Genomic DNA, 21,290 nt, shown 5'->3' on the forward strand with positions numbered 1-21,290 from the left:
ACATAATGCGTTTCTATTGTGCATTGGAATGCTTTGAAAGAAACGCATCATGAAAAGCATATGTGTTATATTAGTAGGAAAATATGTTTTGTTAATCCTTATTATTAATGTTAAAAGACAAAACCCATGTGGTTACTTATATGTTACTCTTTATAATATGTAGAAAGTTATGTTACAGATAGATAGATAGATAGATAGATAGATAGATAGATAGATAGATAGATAGATGAGAGACAGTTCTATAGATGTGAGATATATGATAGATAGACAGGCATACAGAGAGATAGAAAGATAATTAAAATTTTTAAGTAGGTAATGAATTAGCTATATATTAGATAACTGCCTAGTTCACACTCTAATAACAATGCCACTCGGTCTATGTAGAATGATCTGCCACAACGTTGCAGTTTGGATGTATTTCCACGCAGGCATTGCGATGGACAGCCAGTTACTGGTGTGAGGCCCCTCGTCCTGACAGGCCCCGCCCCCAGCAGTCAGTGATCCTGTGAGGCGGCGGCCGGGAGCGGAGATGCCGCTGTACGAGGGTCTGGGCAGCGGGGGAGAGAAGACCGCGGTGGTCATTGATCTGGGGGAGGCGTTCACCAAGTGAGTACCCGGCTATGTCTGTGGTACGCGGCGTCCTCGTTGGTTATTGTACGTCACGGGCTGTGCAGGCAGCGGGAGGACCGCAGCACCATAGAGTCGTGGTCAATCCCTGGTGTTTATACTGTGGAGCCTGGCCGCTCTGTATCACAGTTCTCCAGCATATGAAGCGCTATGTAAGCACTACAGCACCCGGGAGGGGTCAGTCCTGGTGCTGTCACGTGACCACAGTGCCCCTCACTTTCTATGTGTCACTATGGAGGTCCTGCCCGCCCCCGTGTATTGTATGTACATGGCTATGGGGTGATGCAGGGGGAGACATCTGGGTATCTGTAGTCTCCATTTATGTTGACATTTGCTGCCGTGACTACCATTATATTTAGTAAAAATAAAATGTACAGGCCTGAGCTGTAAGTAACTTACTGATAACTATGGTGATACCCTAATGTAGGGGCAGCTACACAGAGTCAGGGGCACTTTGAATTTTCTTTCTAGTCCCCACGGTTGCTGAGATATCAGTCCCAGTATCTGACCATTGTAATCCTCTCCACTGTCAGAGAGGAGGTGCTGGAAGGGGGTGTGTTATACTAATCTTCTCTGACAAATAGATCATAACACACGCCTCTCCTCTGTGCCAGCTCCTCCTCTCTGACAGTGAAGAGGATTACATTGATCATATACTGGGACTGATATCTCAGCAAATGTGGGGACTAGAAAGTAAAATCCAAGTGAATCTGTAAAGCAGCCCCTACAGAATGACTATTGTCCACATGTCTGGGGCAGAAGGGTGGACTCTAGCCTGAAGTGCTCATCTATCCACTGGGTACATGGTAAATACTAGGTCTGCATTGGTCTCTCTTCTGGGAACCAAACCTCTCTCCATGCATCCTGCCTCTCCATTCAGTCTATGTCACTGAACCTGACAGCCCGGCCTCCTCTGGTGTCGCACTACTTCTAGCCTCAGTCTTACAGCTGGTAGAGGCGTAGTACAAGGGGTAGGGAGCTTGTTATCCCTACATGTCATAACCTATCCTATGGACAGGTAATAAATGCTTTTGGCGGGGACACCCTTTCAATGTACCATGATATCTTGCTGTAGGTACAGTATGGTGACTAACCATTCATGCTAGGGGGCTACTATGTGAACAATCAATAGGCTTTTTGCCTTCATAAAATATTTGATGGAAATGAGCGACTTCTCATTAATTGAGCCTTTCGCACTGGGCAAAGATCAGAACTGATGTTTGTCTGAACTTTGGTTCTGATAAATGTATTAATTCTGAGACCCCCCACCTCCCTATAACCTGCTCATATTTGCACGTGGGAATTCACAGACCACGCACTGTCCCCTTGTAGTGGTCCATGTGTCATTAGTTTGTAACTTCTCTATAACTTATACATGGAAACCACAGCAGTGTGCATGAGCCTATAGCTTTGCACTGGGACCAAACCAATTGCGTGCAGCAAGCCTTATTTAAAGTTTGTATATTTGAAGGAATATAATAATATCGCTGGGGGTCCTAAGGCAGGGTTTCTCCCAATCACAGATGCATTTACACTGAAACCCTTAGGTTTTTTTTCTGCATTATCCAAAGACTTGACTTGTGATCAGATGCTGAGGTTACTTTACGCTTTAGCAAATTACAGTGGAAAGGCAACAAAAAAAGCAACGCATTGTGTGAATGTGGCCTGAAGGGATCCTCGGCTGGGGGTGGAGTGGACCCAGACAGAACAATATAGTCTGCAAACTTTTATTTTAAGTATGTATTCGCTAACTGAAGCTGAAGTAGCACACCCCGGCTGCACTGCGCATGCGTGATGAACCCAGAGCAGTGATGGCGAACTTTTTAGAGACCGAGTGCCCAAACTACAACTGAAAGCTACATATTTTTCACAAAGTGCCAAATGCCAATTTAAAGTAAATTATTGCTCCCTGCTGTGTCACAGATTTGAATGTATTGGTGTCCTGAAGACACCAATACAGTAGAAAGATGGAGAAATTTAGATTATTATTGTAGCTTCCCTCTAAGGTCCCCTTAACAGGATGAATCGCAGGCCCTGTGAAGGGGCTTCAATAATAGTCCAGCTCTGCCCACTCCTCCTTGCTCCTCCCTTACTCTTCAAGTCACTTTAAAATAGTGCTGAACATGGCACATTCTGGGCTACCTGTGGCTGCAGGAGGAGGAGTCCTGAATGGTGACCTTTGTGCAGGGTGATGGCCTGGGTGCCCACAGAGAGGGCTCCGAGTGCCACCTCTGGCACCCGTGCCATAGGTCCGCCACCACTGACCCAGAGTCTTATCACACACAGCATTGCGGGAAGATTTAAGACCCTAATTCACCCACATAGAGAGGGTGGTTTATGGCGTTTATGACAGGTTTTCTTTAAAATACCGGGCTAATCCCAGTATTACAAGGAGACTTCCTCCTGACTGTTGACCATAGAATTGCCTTTTCCCTGAGATTGGTCTGAGATGAAGTTTTTGCATTGTTCATATAAAGTTGTAACAAGGATTTCTGTGTTACAGGTGTGGATTTGCTGGTGAAAGCGGTCCGAGATGTATCATACGGAGCGAAATAAGAAAGCCTGGCGTTGCAAAGGTATTTTCTCTATGATGATGATCTGTTTCTATTATGTTTTCTTAGTTCTGGCTTATTATAGGCTCTGCAAGGAGGAAGGTTAAGTTGTGTGGTTCTTAGGGGTACGTCACCCTATGAGAATTATCTCATTTGCTTAGTTTTGGATTTTTAATTTAACAGCAGTGAAATCATAACAGCCATTAGTAAGCAGTATATAGACTTTTCAACATTGGGTTTTGCCAAAAAAAAGTTTTCAATTTTTAACCCCCTAGTGGTGTTTACACAATAAAGATCATTTTTGACCCTTTACTGCATTTTTTTGCAATTGTACTTGGTTTTATTGCTGTTTTAGCTTCTATAACTCAGTGGTGGTCACCTGTTGCCTCACCTAATCAATAAAAGAGAGTCAACACTGCTATGTCACCCTCTCCCCTGGATCCAGATTTTATCTTCTTTGTTGAGCAGCTGCTCCTGTGTCCTCTCCAGGCTGCTGTAGAAGCACGGCTGATCCAGGAAATGCCTGTGTCTTTAGTGCTGTCTGCCTCCTACCCCTCCCCCTTCTCCTGCAATGCAAGATAAGCTACAGGGAATTGTCCGACCATAGTAAGGAGTTTACGGTCGGATCTAGGAACAAACAAAAACTGTTAACACCAGGACTGAAGGAGACAGGTTGGAATTATATCTGTGAAAAGGTGTATTTTTGTTAATAAGTGTTTGTATGTTCTTTCACAATGACTGCACTGGATGGCATAGTGCAGAATACGGTATTGTTCCTATCAGTGCGGCTCTGGTTAACCAATGCAGGATAAATTACTGCAGCTATTAAAAAATTGTTTGTCAAAGTTTTCCATCACATGCCATGTTCAGTGCAGACTGAGGCAAAATTATGTGTTTTATGTTCCAGAAGGACTAGTTCACATCAGTTACTTTTGAGCTTCAACTGGGAGAGGTAGAACACACAGAAGTGCTGCAAATCTTTCTATGATACCTTATTGGTTTTGACAATAACTAATGCAAATAAAAGAATATTAAGAAGTTACCAAGATGTGAACTCCCATAAGAAGCGCGCGACCCACCAGGCGCTGAGCACAAGGCTCATATCTGCTTATTCTACTTTTTGTTGCATATTTCTTATAAACAGGTGTAGATCAGCAGTATTTTTCTATTCCAGCCAATAAAGGTTGTCCAGTATCACATCAATACAGAGGAGCTGTATTCCTACCTGATCGAGTTCATTCACATGCTGTATTTCAGGTAAGTGCTGTCGAATTGTTGTCATTGATTCACATGATGCGGATTTATTGCAGAAATTTCTGTAACTAAAAAAAATCCTCCCCGAATGAGGTAGTTTTATTGAAAGCTCGTTCATTTCTAGAAAAAATGGAACAGAATAATTTCTGCAACAAATTTGCTGTGTGTTAATTGCCCTCTTATGTATTTATTGTTATCAGCTGGGACTCCCCTGTTATTGGCAGAATGGCAGACTTCAAGTCCTCCTTTGCTGCCCAATATGACTTCAATGGTGTCTAGCGCCTCCAATAAGCAGTATTACCTGGAGAAATACACTGCAATTTCTGATACTTGTATCTGTCCATTATACTATTTCCAAGATATTCCCATTTAATTTCACATGAGGGAATTGGTGCACTCGGGTTGTTTCCTCCTCACCTACAGCACTGCATTTCCTGCCTAAATCGCTTCCCTCCTAGTGTCTCCCGTGCTTCTCACAAGACAATCTCCTCTTTACCTGACAGAGAAGGTACTGGTTCAGACAGGAATAGTAGTGGCCCGAGTGGACCAACTGCCTCATTATCATACAGATTAAAAATGGGCATTTCTCAGATTTAGCATAACAAACAGAGATAATAAAGGTATTTTGGAAAGCGCAGTGCATTTCTCTATTACATGTTACCAACAGATTGTAACCTTTGGGGAGGTGGTAGACTCAATTTCAATGCAACCTGTCATCAAAAAGGTTATTTTTACATGACGACAGGTTTTGGCCGAGTTCAGATTGTACATAGTTGGAATCATAACGTGTTGAAATTATTCCCCCTGTTGACATGTGTTTGGACAACAAAGGTAGAGGCAGCTGATGAATTGCACTCTGCATTATCATATATCAAGAGTGTTTACTTGGCTTTAGCTCCACTTTCGGATGACCTTCCCTGGGTTTCCTGTTTGTCATTAATAATCTTCATTTTTATGTATTATACAAAGTGTTGAGATCACCGGACAGAAGCTGAAGTCAAGCCAGATGCAGCGCTGTATAATTCATTAAATAGAACACAAGGGAATGAAAGTCATCGGCCATTTTCCATTAACGTCCAAAACGCTGCTTATCCTTTCTTCCCAATTACCTGATTGGAAAGAAACACGCTGCCCTCTTAAAGGGAGTGAGTCCTCCCTTTAAGAAGAGGTTATGCTGTAGTCATGCAATATATGATGTCCCTGCTTTTGCAAGACAACATACAAAACTAACTATAAGAAATGGCACAAGTGTTAGGACTGTTATTTATGTCCCCCATGTCTGCTGTGGTCACAAGCATTTCCTTATACTTCCTCCAGGCACTTGTTGGTGAATCCTCGTGACCGCCGCGTTGTCTTGATTGAATCTGTACTTTCCCCATCCCACTTCAGAGAGACTCTTACACGGGTTCTTTTCAAGTATTTTGAGGTAAGAAACTTTGAGGTTAAGAAATTAAGTTAAGTAATACATTAAAAAAATGCTACTTGATTTAATGGCATTTCTGAGGAAGGTCTTTAGTTTACAAGAGCAACTATGGTTGTGTGCAGTTCACACTCATATTTACTGTTTTTATGGATCATGTGACTGTCGCTGAAGATCTGAGCATATTGTACATAGTGTCCTATCTGCAGGCACCACGTTATGGACCCGGGGGAGCTGAGCAGATTGTATATAGTGTCCTATCTGCAGACAGCACGTTATAGAGCTGGAGGAGCTGAGCAGATTGCATATAATGTCCTATCTGCATGCAGCATGTTATAGAGCAGGAGGAGCTGAGCAGATTGTACATAGTGTCCTATCTGCAGGCAGCACTTCATGGACCCGGGGGAGCTGAGCAGATTGAGCATGTTATAGAGCAAGAGGAGCCGAGCAGATGTATTTATTTTTTTTAATCTGCAGTTATAATGTTATGGAACATTAAGCTTGTGGGAAATGATTCAGCATTTAAAAAAAAATATATATATATTTTTTATGCTGACATGCAGTCATCTAGTCCTGGGGACTGGTGCGATTGAAAGCTATCCAGTTGGGACTGCAGATTAGTCTGCAGTTTAGTTCAGTGTGCATTTCTATGATCCACTAAGGAAGCTGTCACTTAGCCAGTAGTAGGTTAGAAAAATTAGTCTTTTATACTTTCTGTCCTTTTTTATGATTTTTTTGGATTTACAAACTGCATTAATAAGAACTGCATGTGTCATGGCTTGTAGACATCCCAGTATGTGCTGGTAGCATCTCACCAGTCTTCTTGTCCCTGGCAGGTTCCATCTGTGCTGTTTGCTCCAGGACATCTGATGTCTCTGATGACACTTGGTCTCAATTCTGCAATAGTCTTGGACTGTGGCTATCGGGAGACGCTTGTTCTACCTGTATCCTCTCTTGTTAGTGATTATATGTGTAGTCTTAGGACACTGTACATTAATTTCTTGCTGAAACCCTGAATTCTAGGAAATTATCGGATCACAAAATCTGTAGGTTGTACATTCGCTTTAGATAGGAGGTTGATAGGTGAACCACTGTGATGGCCATTGATGTATTTGTGTTTAGTGACCATTGGCGAAGGTTGAACAATATTTCTGGTAATTTTCTGTCATGCCTAGCAACTATTGTTGAAAATGGTTGCCAGTTTTACGTCATTTTCTAGACACATTCTGTGTGTATGGCATTATAGCTCCTGGTCTACATGCTGATTGTGTTCATAGACATACTGACAGGCATCTTATTTGCCTGTATACCTCCCATTTATGATGGTAAAAGAAAAAGTATACTTTCAGTGGAAGCCATCACATGCTATGGGGGACAGATGCCATCCCTGATGTCCACTGAACTTATACTGTGGGTGTTTCCCAGTGATGTCATTGGAGACCCCCTGAACATTGGCAGCTACAAATCACTGGCTGCTGAGGAAATGCTGAACCAGAGGACTTTACCCACTGTATGAGTATACAGCGGGATAAACTATTCGGGATCTCCCCCCAACGTAGCGGACTGAGTACAATGCAGTGGAGGAGGGTCCTTGCATCATACAAAAAGCCATAAAGCAGAACCAATATTTGCTGTTACAATGTTGGCGCAGCTGTTCACCCGGGGGCTCAAAAATCCTATGTCTGTATTATTCAAGGACTCCCATCCACTGCACCGCTCATTGCCTGGGATCTGACCAGCAATGGGTACGTTTCCATGGGCCAAACATGTTCTGTGCAGTCAGTTTTAATCTGCATTGACTTTTTCACAGTTAGTGGTTAGTAGAATCCATTGATTGGAACGGAAACCACAAGTATTTCTGCTTAATAGTCATGCTGCTGCTTCATTTTTGGCTATACCTGTTGATACATGTTGATGTTGTTACAGCCAGGACATTTCTGTAGAGGTTTTCTCCTTTACAAGTGTTAGATATATGAAGGTATTCCTATTCTGAGCTGCTGGGGAGCCCTTCCCTTGGGTGGAAAAGCAATTCACAAGTAAGTGCTGAGATAAAGCTTTATTCACAATACGTTATTAAGTGAATACAAACATTAGAAGTGACACCAATTTATTGTTTTTATGTGTTCTATTTCTTTCACATCAAGTTTTTGCCCCTTTGTCAATCAGTGTGAAAAAGAAACCTTATTACATTGGATTTGTATTCTGGTTGCTTTGAATGGTTAACTAGGTGCTTAAAAAAATGACGAGCTGTTTTATCTCTACTACCCAAAGCCTTCTACGGCTCATAGATTTAGAGCTTTGTCTAATTAACAGTTAATGGGAACAGGATATAAGTTTAAAGGGATGATCATTCAAATACTCAACAAAATCAATGTCAGGTTATATTGCTTGCACTCACCTGCAGGTCCATAAGGAGGCGCTCTTTCCTCATCTTAGTCTCAAGCATGGGCCCCTTTTCAGACTCTCATAACTGACTATATGAACGGAGGTTGTGATAACTGAAAAACCCCCTTTAAGAGGTGTTGACGTGTCCTAATAAAACTTTGGACCTTTTGCCACCTCCACCAAATTTCCTTAAAGCTTTGATAAGTAGTGTTCCCTGATTTCAACACTGCTACAATTGTTTCTGTAGCTTTCGCTATTCCCAAAGAGCAGTGTTTTTCATTTAACCCTCAATATTATGATCCTCACTAGTGTCTGGTGCTAGATACATATGTTCTGTGCCCAGCTCCATGTTAAAGGGGTTGGCCACTCTTTTACATAAGTTGCCCATGAACCATTACTGCCTTAATAATAATAATCCATGGATGTTCATTAAGTGATTCAGCATTCCTATACTTACATTTGTGCTGTCTGCAAACTCTCTGGATCCTTGGTTTACATGTCTGTGCACTGATGAGTAGGAGGAGCTGCAGCAGGAGATTATGACTCATCCTGCTCTTCCCCCTACCCTCTCCCTTAGTCTGTCAGTGAGCCGGACTGTGTGTGAGAGAGACCCACTGGATGACGCCGTTAGGATGACTGAAGGAATAAGAAACAGGAAGCTGTGTATATATGCAGAGGGCAGCATGTTGAGAACAGGGAAAGGCTGAGCAAGGTGAAGGAATATGTACATATTACAGGCATATACAGGTACATTACAATGTGTATTAGAAAGTGGCCAACCCCTTTAAGTATGTGCCAAGGCATCGATTACAGAGGTGTTTATGATATGAGTGATTCCAGGTAAGTCACTGGTATCCAATCTGTGGCTTTCTATGTATTGCAACACTACAAATTCCTGTCATTTTGAGTAGTACTGGACTGGGAGAGACACAGGTTTGATACCCGGAGGTGAACCATGCTTGCATTATGGAGCCTCACGAATAATAAATTGCTTCTAGAGCTTCCTCCGCGATGTCTATTAATGTTTATTATGAATATTCTGTTAGTCCCAGGTTTTGTCTGCATCTCTGTGATTGTAAACTCAGTTTTTCCTCTTCTATACAGAGAGCTGGAGGCTCAGTTGTTGGAGCAGTGCACTGCCGATACAGGGACAGCCAAGGAGCAGAGCCTCCCGTCTGTGATGAGTAAGGATACACATAGGTTCTAGGATTAAAAGAAAAGTTAGAACAGGAGGAAAGTTGATATAATACAAAGAAAATGCAATATTCCCCTGCTTCAGTGCTGCCACTTCACTAGTCGGCAATGAGGAAAATGATCACAATAGTCAAATGCTAGGGGTGAGGCTAAAATGTACAACGCGATACTGCGGAGACCGGTGATTGGATACCGAGGTCACATGGATGTTATGTCTTCACTGCGGTAAACTGAGAGCGTCTGAAAATGTTGCAATTACGCTGCTGGACAAGTAGGACCTGAACATGTATGTTGCCATCCTCTGTTTTATTATATCAAGTTTTCTGCTTTTAGAACAGTTTTGTTCAATCCCATCTTTATTTATCACTGTGTGATACATGTAGGTTGTATCGTCACTGAGACTGTTTGTATTGACAGTTGTTTTGTCCCTTTATAGGCAGCGTACCAGAAGAAGTAGTGGAAGATATTAAAGGTAAGAAACATAATATGATATTCGATATTAACCTAATAAAGAAATCGGCTGCTTTTCTGCCTTGGTGTGACTACACTGGATAACAATTGCCACCAGTTTTTAGCTGATTGGACCTGTACATATCAAGTCCTGCTCTCAGCTCATCTGGTTGTGATTGTGTCCAGTCTAGGAGTGGAAAGTGAAATGGCCTGCACTGATACATTGTAGCAAACAATTGTATTGTGACATTGTGCGGTTTACCCAGAGGTATAACTGAGGACAAGGGACACATATGATACATACACAGGTATATACAGACCTGACAAAGCAAGGCAAAACATGTGTTGGGTGGTGTCCACTTCTGGTCTGTACATGCCTGTATATGGATTTAGTGTTTGTCCCTTGTCCTCTGTTATTCATCTGGGTAAACTGCAATACCTGTTTGTAAGCAAATACCTTGACTTGTTCTGAGGACTAGAACCTCTATATAGGTTCTTGTGATCTATTTATCATGAATATTTAGTTATTTCACCATTGATGGACTCTTTTAGGTAGATTTATCAGAAGTGTCTCTGAAATAAATCTTCTAGTTGCCCATGAAAAGCAATCAGAGCTCAGGTATAATTTTATAAACCGCTCTATAAACAGCAGATGAGTTCTGCTCTCAGACACTTCTGATAATTCTCCCCCTTTCTATGTATGTTGTTGATTTGTTTGATTTGATCTAATACAAGTGTTATTTTATGCTTTCTATATATATATTGTTTTGGTGTGATTTGAGTGGGGGTACAATGTGTCTATGCCCCCTGTTCATTGTATTGGTGTTCACTACCAGTGTGTTGTCAAACAGCATAACACCTTCTAGAGCATCAACTATGAAGTGAGATGTAACTTGGTTGTCAAAGAGGTGAAGCGCTCAGCATTGAAGTAAAGTTCTCCCCCATCAGAACTGTAACTGACCGTCCAGCATCCGGTGACATCATAACGGTCTTTCCAGACTGATGTGTGATGTCCATTACAACGGAGAGGGAATTCAGAGGCGGGGGAGAGCTTGACCTCAGTGCTGAGCTCTCCATGACTAAATACAACCATTTTACATCCCACTTCAAATTTGATTGTCTGGATGATGTCACAATGAACCATGAAAGAAACTGATAATCTGATAATCTGAAAGGTGTTAATCTGCTCGAAAACAAACTGGTTTCTGCTGACGGGTTCCCTCTAAGTTCAAAGAACATTATCTTGAATTGAGATGAGAGCAGGACTTGCTGTATACAAAACCTGTGAATGAAAAACTACATTGTATTCACCGACAGCTAAACCTGTATCTTGCGAATTAATCGATGTCTCAGTAGTCGGGATAGGCCATCAATGTCAAGTAATGGGTGCCTGGCTTGGCTCATACACTGTGTTGTCCTGAAGTACCTGATAGGGCAAATATTCAGGGAGGTGGAAACAAAATAATATCCCCCCCCCCCCCTCCCAGTGCCAATGCTGCGGTGGTCTCCTGGAGCCAGAGCAAGGGAAGTACATTTTTGGTTTTTTGGTCACCCCTCTCCCAACCCCTAGGGAGTTTCGCTATTCCTGGCAACCACTTTAAGCCTTTTTTACTAGAAAAAAAATTTTTTTTAAGCTTTCCCTGACAGACCAGTGACATCACGTTTATTACTTGCGTATATCGGGTCATTTTGCTGACGGGGATTCTTTCTATTATACGGTTGCAGTTCGTGTTTGTTTTGTAAGTGACCTGCAGCGAGGACTGAAAATCCAGGCTGCCAGATTCAACATTGATGGCAGCTCTGAGGTAGGTTTCTTTTCTGAATTCATCATAATCTTCAACTTATCTAATATTTTAGATTAAGCATGTTATTTTTTTTTCCCAGCGTCCTGAACCACCCCCTGATGTTGACTACCCACTGGATGGACAGAAGATTCTGCATGTGAAAGGAGCCATCAGGTTTGATGCCGTTTATTTGAGTGAAATTTGGTGTCTTTTGATACAGAATGTGAAAAGGGCCATAGAAACCCTTGTATTTCACATATAATGCACCATACGGTTGACTTGTTTTTTAATACATGCTGCCACACACGCGCATACAAGAACCAATTACCAAGCTGGAGAGTTTGCCTCCATTTTCTTCTATTCTCACTAATGTGGATATTCCTGGATGTTTTTATTACAAACAAATAAAATTCATAAGTGGGCGGACAATGGCTTACAAGAAAATTTCTTTCCTGAGCGCAAGTAAGCCTCTTCATACAACCACAAAAGGGGTGATACTTAAAGGCATTGTCCAATTTCAGCAAATAATTGATATAATTTTCCGATATACACTTTCTTTATCAATTTATTAACTGTTTTCTAGATCTCTGCTTGCTGTCAAGCTATAGGAAGCTTCATTGTTTAGTTCTAGTGTATAAAAACCGGTCCCTGGTCATATGATGTCCTTCAGGTGCACGGTTTGTTATATCCCTGGTCATGTGATGTCACACAGGTGCACGACTCGGTATAACACACAGCTCTGATTACTCTGTGATATGTCGTGCACCTGGGTGACATCACATGACCAGGGACCAGTTTTTATCCACAGCAAGTAAATAATGAAGCTTCCTATAGAAGGACAGCAAGCAGAGATCTAGAAAACTGTGGGGGGCTGATACAGAAAGTATATTGGAAAAAATTAACAACATTTTCACTGGAGCGTTGTCTTTTTTTATTCTTTTGCATCTCGCATGCAATTTTTAGTTTGAGCTTCTTTATCATGTGGTAGTGGTTTCTGACTTCTGTCGAATGCTCAAGATGAAGGTGTCCAGGACTTTGTGCAGTTTCTCTATAATGTGCTGTTTTCTCTGCAGAGACTCTGTGGTAGAGCTGTTGTTTGAGCAGGACAATGAAGAGGAGTCTGTTGCCACTTTAATACTAGACTCGCTTGTACAGGTAACACAGCCTTCATTATTGATAGAGTACAAATCTTCTTTGCACATAATCCTCTTTAGAAATAGTATAACATGTGTATAAAGCTCCTGTGAAGACCATTTGTCCTTTGGGCAGCAAACAAGCCCGCTGGTACCTTCAGCCAACCAAACATATGTGCGCAAGAGGTAGGGAATACTGCGGGATCAGACTACACAGGGATGTCAGTTGTATCCAACTATAGAAACGCATAAGTCTGTATAGGAGCTGGAGACCTACTAATTTAATCCAATGAGTCCTTTGCCTCAAATCTGCAGATCACGTTATGCCATTTTCATTATAATCCTGTTGCTTTTACACCGTGAAAAGAGCTGCGGATGAGGATCCCAATGGCACCTATTATGGGCTTGTTTTTCTCTGACAAAGCTGCTGAAAGTTATGATACATTATAAAATCCTCTGCATAACCTGCTGTAGATATACTGCACACTTTGAAGTTGGTTTTTGGTATGTAAAACCATCTGTACACAAACTAGTTTGGCCCGTGGAAATGGACCCATGTGTTGGTCTGATCCTCAGGACTGAACACAGTGCAGTAAACATTAGTCCTTGCATCATACAGCAATATGATCTAAGGACTCCCTGTCTGCTGGCCGGACTGCAGCACCGCTACTGTAGTAGCTCAAAAGCTGAGCAAAGGGGCTGAATACTTAATTTTCTTGTTTAATAAAGTGGCAAAAATATCTACGTTTCATTTCCGTCAGGATGGAGTGTACAGAGTGCTCATTAATGAGAAAAAATAAGAACTTTTTTGATCTTGCCATTTGGCTGCAATGAAACAAAGAGTGAAAAGGTTAAAGGAGTCTGAATACTTTACGTACCCACTGTATATACTAGATGTGTCACAGATCACAAGGTGAATGTTTATGATCTCGCCCTCTTGTGTGTCAGTGCCCTATAGATACCAGGAAACAACTATCTGAAAACATTGTGGTCATCGGAGGCACAGCAATGCTGCCAGGATTTCTTCACCGGTTAATGGCCGAGATTCGATACCTGGTGGAAAAGCCAAAATATAAAGAAGCCCTCGCCACCAAGACCTTCAAGGTGCATAGTCCACCTGCAAAGCCAAACTGCGTGGCCTGGCTGGGAGGTAATGTATTCTCACTTGTAGGAGATGAAGTGTTGTCTGCTCAATATTGCCCTCATCTCAATTGAGAGCATCTTTATGAGAATCTAGTCAAGGCTTTACCCAGGCAGTGTAGAGAAAAAAGTCTTTAGAAAGTCGGTGGTCACTCGGGTATATCTGGCATGTGGCTGCTGTGACCAGTGATTGGCTGGTCACATGTCGCATCAGCTCTGTTAGTGTCAAAGGGTTGCTGTATTTATCCGCTATTGCAGATTAAAGGAAACCATCCACCTAAAAAAACATTAATTTTACTCACATTAATTAATACTCACCCTAGCTCCTCTTCACCTTGATCCCGGCGCTGTCCGTCGCTAGTCTTGACACGCTGGGATCACCTAGAAAACATGCAAAAATTATAATTAGCAGCGCTGGGACAAGATGTCTGGCGATCCGGGCTGCTAATTATGCACACCCCCGCTCCTCCCTCTCCTCCGTCTCCTATGCTGAGGGAGGTGGCGTGACACGATAGGTGTGAATATACACCTCTCGCGTGACATCACCTGACTCTCCCATGCTCCCAGCATGGGAGAGGGAGGTGCGGGGCGTGCATAATTAGCAGCCCAGAGTGCCGGACATCTTGTCTCCACACTCCGGGCTACTAATTAAAGTTAGTAGCCCGGACAGTGCGAGGGTCTAGGTGAAGAGGAGTTGGGGTGAGTGTTAATAGGTTTTGTTACCTTTTTAGGTGGTTGGTTTTAAAGGGGTTGTCCGGGAATTTAAAAATGGGGGGAGGGGGCTGCAGAGATGACGTTGATGCCTCTACTAACGTTTGTAGAGGCAGGTTTTTTTTTTTCATTCAGAAAAGCCTCAAACATATTTTAAGCAGGTCTCATCTCCCCTCTCCCTATATTGGGGTCGATGCTGCAGCCCTCCGCCTGATAGGTTATGTGACCATAGCTCAGTTATTCAGTACAGGCTCCGGTCACATGACCTTCTAAAGCAGCGGAGAGGGTAAAGCTGTGTTCACCGTGGTGTTTACTTTGCGTTTTAAAGCGTAACACAACAGCTGAGCCAAGAAGATTTGACTAATTACTTTGCTGTCAACATTTGCATTTAAAAAACTCGATGTTAATGTAAGTGTCACCATTGTGGTAACAGTTTTGTTTTGTAAACACAAATGTTAACAATGGAATTGGGCACAATCTCCTCCCCCAGCTGTTGTATTGCATTTCAAAACACAATGTAAACGCCAGGCGTGAACGCAACCTCATGCAGGGGGCAGCTTGCATTTAAAAGAGAGGGCAACAGCACCCAGCAGCATTTATTAGTGAAAGCGTGTGTCCTCATCTATATCATGTAGAAACAACACTGTGAGAAGCAAGTATAGGTAATGTGCTGTGTGCATTGTGCTATTTTTGTATGTGCAATGTCTGATCTACATGTGAACACTGTGTACATGCTTATTCACTTGTATAATGTATGAATGTAGTGTTTCTGCTTGTACTGTATATGGTTTGTGTAACCCCCCCCCCCCCCCGTCATATATAAAGCTTTTGTTTTTATTACTGGACAATCCCTTTAACACTAATGAATTAAGCTGCAATATTGTACACAGGAGTCGCCTTCTTCCCTAACCCCAGACAAATAATGACTTTCTGCAGGAGCTGTCATTGTGCCCTCGGAGTCATTTGGTTATATTAAATCTATTGCTTAACTGAAGGGGCCAGTATCAATAAACTTTGACAAACTGGTATTTGTACAATTATTTCTTATGTTTTGTAAGTTTTTTTTCAATATGCTGTCATAGAATCCTTGGTGACGTCCCTTTTCTGGATAGGCTAATAATATGGTGATGGTTAGAGTCCCCCAGGATGGCTGTACAGTGCACCATGTGTAATTGTTTAGTATACTATGTATTCACTAAACTATCAACTGGTAAAACACTTCATGTGCATTTATTCAATTTGCACCACATTATTCTTAATCTTTATTTCCCACCCAGGAGCAATATTTGGAGCTCTGCAGGATATCCTCGGAAGCCGCTCTGTGTCTAAAGAATATTACAATCAGACCGGCCGTATTCCGGACTGGTGCTGCCTTAACAATCCTCCTCTTGAAATGATGTTTGATGTTGGAAAGTCTGCACCTCCGATGATGAAGAGAGCATTTTCTACTGAGAAGTGAAGACTGCACCAGAAATCTGCAAAAAGACTACGCAAAATCCCAATATTTATTATATTTGTTATCGCTAACCAGGCTTGTGTATATTTGTATGAAATAATTTTCCTTGTTTACACAGCATAACTGTAGGTAGTCATATTCCATGAGCTCCTGAGTATTATGAAACCATGTAATATTACTTGCAGGGCTTCAGCATTCCTTCATGTGAGCACTGATCATACAGTGGACCTGTTGGCTACATGGTGCAGGCACATATTTTGGGATACCTATGGGTCTTTGCTGTGGTGCAGCCTATAGGTTTATGATGTTCTGTTTACTAATATAATAGAGAATTGCTGCCTTTACCCATGAGAGGTCTTCTTTAAAATGCACTTGTTCTTGGATAAAGCGCTTGGCTGTGTTCCCTATGTGAGTATAAATGTTGCTATATAAGTCTAAGGAGATGGGACATTAGTTAATACTTGGCCTTTTAGTGGTAGCCACAGGTTAATGTTTCCACACGTTGTATTTGTATTCACCTGGTATCTACACAATAAACAATCGCATAACTATGTTCATTTTACTGTGTATGAATTTTACTTCTTAACAGGATAGCGACATTTTCTTCAAGTTTTTATATTTAAAGGGGCTTTCCAGGAATTTCATAAAATGAAATGAATACAATGCTGGGTGCACCCCCACAAAAATGTCAATTTCTCATTAAAGTAAACCTACCATCTTGAATCTGGAGTAGATTCGGTGGCAGGTTCATATAATAAATATAATTGGAGCCCTTTTTAGGGCTAATCCTATAGTGCCGCTAAGTTCTGAAATGTTTTATTACCCAAATATGTGAAAGAGGCTACTGGGGGCATGGAGTAGGCAGAGCTGAAGCTACACGCCGAGTCTACTCCATGCCCAGTACCCTATATATATATTCAGTGCACAGCTCCTGTAGCTAGCGGCTGTGTGCACTCTGTTCCGCTCTGGCTTCGGGGGACAGTATGCGCAGCTACCAGCTCTGCATAGAGAGTCTATCTGCTGAAGATCTCATGGTAGGAGCTTCAGCTCTGGCTACTCCACACTCCAGTAGCTTCTTTCACATATTTACATATTAGGGTAATAAAACATTTCAAAACTTAGCAGGCACTGAAGGATGAGCCCTAAAAAGGGCTCTGATGATATTTATTAGATGAACCTGGCACAGAATCTACCTTAATAGGTAGATTGGAGATGGTAGGTTTCCTTTTAGTTTGTCATGTGGTCTTAAGCATCAATTAAACCTTGAAGGGAACCTTGAATAATAAACCATTAGCAGTGTGTTGCCATGCAGCTAAACACCTCAATTTTGTGAGATGTAAATTGGATGTATAAAGTCAACAAGGTGGAGATTTTAGCACTGAAGTCAAGCTCTCCTTTCCTCATAATGTCCCCTCTCCTGTGTCTGAGAATATTCACCAGGCTTCAGGAGAGCCAGATAGTGATAATCCTGAAAGTAGAAGGGGCATTCTCCAGGTTGGGGGGGGGGGTACTAAAATCTCCACCTCTGTGGATTTTATACACCCAATCTATATTTTACTACACAGTTCATTTTTCAGGTGAGGCCACCATGTGGGCCATGAAGAAACACGATCTAGATAGGTATTATATCTGCTTGACAACAAGTGGTGGTTTATAAGGTAAATTTTTGCTGACAGGTTCACTTTAACAACAACTTGTGCTGTTCATACAACAATGAATTGTCTGCTGAGGCAGTGTCACTCTTTTTGAAGGCCCTCAGCTCATTGAGGTTCCGGGGGTATGTAGTTAGGAGCCTTCACACAGCAACTCAGTAGATCCAAAAGATTTTCAATGGATTTCAGGTCTGTAGAAAGTGCAGGCCACTCTATTTGAGGTCCTCCAGTCTACAGCAGCCATTTTCTGATGATGCAACCTCCATAAGCCTGTGTTGTTCATGCAGAGGCACAGTGACTGAATTAATGATGTTATACAAGTAGTATTGGCTTTTCACTGTTACTTGGGACCTGGGTTCATGTCCCAGGGTCAACATCTGCATAAAAAGTTTGTATGTTTGTGTGGGTTTCCTCCCAAACTTCCAAAACATACTGGCAATTTGATTGTGAGCCCCATTGGGAACAGGAACCGATTTAGAAAGTTCTGTGAAGCGCTGCATAATCTGTGTGCACTATATAAAGAATTATTATTATTACACAGTGTCCAGTAGGGCAGTTCTCTAGTTACCAGGTACACCTGCACGCACTGTAACACCACCATGTGGCAACAGTGGCTGATGCTGCTTTCCTTGACGTCTCTCATCAATGTACATCACTGTGGCCTTTTTTGGCTCCTCGTCCAATGTAGAAGCTCTCTGACCCATGCACAACAAAAAATTCACAATAACGGTTTGATCCATAAATCCCCCCAATACATTTACCGGTTCAATTAGTCCTCCTCATGTTGCTGCTCTTACTTTGACAGTGCAACATCCCCCACCGGGGCCTAGCCTTTTCTTAGGGCCTGGAGGCAGCCTGGGCCCAGAATACCGGAGTGGCTAGTGGAGCACGCTGATGTCACGGTGCTTGGTATGGGGACAGGTCTCCAGAAGGTGGTGTGTGCAAGAAATATGGAGGGAGAGGCAGATGTACTGGTTCTCCCTGGGGCAACCCCTGAGTGTCTGTAGGATGAATCTACAGCTGCTTATTACTTCAGGCTTATTGCACTACGCCTTAGGTGAGTTGTGCAGGCTCACCTGATGGGGAGAGACAGATAGATGGCCCTATTTGCAACTACCCCCTTGCCTATACATTGGCAGGGGTGTTGCATACCCCTAGGTAATTGAAAGAGCCGCCCACGGCTTGACTATGGACTGGATGGGAAGGGGAAACCCCCGAAGCCACACCCCCAATCACTCCCTGGCCACGCCCCAAATTTTAACCATATTATAATAATAAAAATCATCTCAATAATAAAAATTTTTTTTAACCTGATTGGGATTTGAACCTAGAAACTGCAGAGTCCATGAGTAATAATGACACAGCGTTTCCACCAACTGAGCTATGATCTCAGTGATTATCTAGCTGAGGAATTACTGCTACTGTTACACTGTGACACCGATTTAATGCCTTGGTATATAGAGAGGGATCTTCTCAGAGATTATTATTGTAATTATTGAGACTATGACTAGGTCATGGTGTAACAGTTGCAGATAAGTTCTTAGTTACCAAAAATCCTTAGCTATATAATCACTGGCCTCATAGCTCAGTTGGTAGAGGCTCCTATCTCTAATGCAGAGGGTCTTGGGTTTGTATCCCAGACTGGGCAAAAATGTATTTAATTACATAAAGAGCTTGTGTCTGGGGAAGCCCTGGAGACCATATATGGACAGATGCTGAGCTGAACCTGATGATGTGGTCCCTTCTCTCTACCCCATGTCTGCTCTGGGGAACCCTAGGAGATGCAGTGACCATATATGGATAGAGATCTGGACCTGATGACGTGGTCCCTGCTCTCCGCTAACCCGACACTTCTCTGAAAAGGATTCCCTGCCCGATGTCTGTAGAAGCCATTCTGTACTATTAGTTCAGGCTTTGAAAGTATTTGCTATGGGGACACAGAGCCGGAACATGCAGGACCTGGAGGGAAAATCCGTGCCTGTGAGGCGGGGCAGAGGTAAGAAAAATGGGACTGTCCCAGACGGTTGGGAGCTATGATTACAGTGAGGCTCTATTGATCAATTGTTATGTGTTGTCTTGATCTCATGCTGTAAACAGCATGATGAGGAGGACTGTGAGAGCGCATTCACACGATGCGATGCGTCGTGCGTTGCGTTTTTGATGCGTTCCACTGGCTTCAGCCTTGATTACATGCTGAGGTTACATTGTGTTTCCACTGCATCTGCTAAAACGCGGCATGTGACCTTAGCATGTAATCAAGGCTGAAGCCAGTGGAACGCATCCAAAACACAACACGACACAATGCATTGTGTGAATGCGCCCTTAGAAAACTAATTCTAACTGAACCAGGACATTTATTGATGGATTCATGAAGCAAATCCCTAATTTGTTTTCATGTATTAACAATTTTGCTGCAGATGAATTCTGTACAGGGATTCGCAGCAGATACATGACATCTTATGGAACATTTATCACTTTGATAATCTGGCGCCACATGAGATAAGTCTCCTAACAATACTGATGCTTTTATATACAGGCGGTCAGTGGCGTAACTAGAGTCCACTGGGCCCTGGGACAAAATTCCTAATGGGGCCCCCCCCCCTCCCCAACTATACCTAAAAAAAAAACCTCAAAACCCTTTCTGCTGACCGATATTTCAGTGATTATTACATATTCTGCCCCCCACAATGAATTATTAAATATTCTCTCCCCCCACAATGAATTATTACATATTCTCTCCCCCCACAATGAATTATTACATATTCTGCCCCCCACAATGAATTATTAAATATACTCTCCCCCCATAATGAATTATTACATATTCTACCCCCCCCACAATGAATTATTACATATTCTACCCCCCCACAATGAATTATTACATATTCTACCCCCCCACAATGAATTATTACATATTCTGTCCCCCCCACAATTAATTATTACATATTCTGCCCTCCCCCACAATTATTACATATTCTCCCCCCACAATGAATTATTACATATTCTGCCCCCCCCCCCCAATGAATTATTACATATTCTGCCCACCCCCCCCAATGAATTATCACATATTCTGCCCACCCCCCACAATGAATGGGCCCGATGGGCCCGGTCTCAATGGCGACCGCTGCGACCGCGGTCGGTACGCCACTGCAGGCGGTCCCCTACTTAAGGACACCCGACTTACAGACAACCCATAGTTACAGACAGACCCCTCTGACCTCTGGTGAAGCTTTCTGAATGCTTTACTATAGTGTCAGATTGCAATAATCAGCTGTAAGGTGTCTGTAATGAAGCTTTATTACGTTTTTTTGTCTGGATCTATAATTATAAAATATACAGTTTCGACTTACATACAAATTCAACTTAAGAACAAACCTCCAGACCCTATCTTGTACGTAACCCGGGGACTGCCTGTATTGGATTTATTTCCATCGAATTACAGGTTGTGTACTGCAGGCCTCCCACCACTGGAGGGCGCGCTTCTACACACGCTACACACATTTACCATGTTTAATTTTGCTGACTCCAGTCACCG

General features: G+C 42.5%; 1 protein-coding gene across 2 annotated transcripts; it reads left to right on the forward strand.

The window, feature by feature from the left end:
• Positions 1 to 441: 441 nt before the first annotated feature.
• On the forward strand, positions 442 to 16,664 carry ACTR10 (actin related protein 10). 2 transcript variants are annotated; one of them, XM_072115768.1, is made up of 13 exons: positions 442 to 606; positions 3,131 to 3,203; positions 4,354 to 4,436; positions 5,751 to 5,859; positions 6,690 to 6,797; positions 7,822 to 7,889; positions 9,343 to 9,422; positions 9,869 to 9,904; positions 11,608 to 11,687; positions 11,767 to 11,840; positions 12,740 to 12,821; positions 13,748 to 13,949; positions 15,928 to 16,664. In XM_072115768.1, exons 1-13 carry the CDS (start codon positions 530 to 532, stop codon positions 16,107 to 16,109), a joined length of 1,254 nt encoding a protein of 417 aa, XP_071971869.1. In that variant the 5' UTR covers positions 442 to 529; the 3' UTR covers positions 16,110 to 16,664. The 2 variants fall into 2 exon arrangements, with proteins under 2 accessions (XP_071971869.1, XP_071971870.1); XM_072115769.1 differs by lacking the exon at positions 442 to 606 and adding an exon at positions 835 to 887.
• Positions 16,665 to 21,290: the final 4,626 nt, after the last annotated feature.

This window comes from Engystomops pustulosus, chromosome 7, assembly GCF_040894005.1.
Source record: "Engystomops pustulosus chromosome 7, aEngPut4.maternal, whole genome shotgun sequence".
NCBI lineage: Eukaryota > Metazoa > Chordata > Amphibia > Anura > Leptodactylidae > Engystomops > Engystomops pustulosus.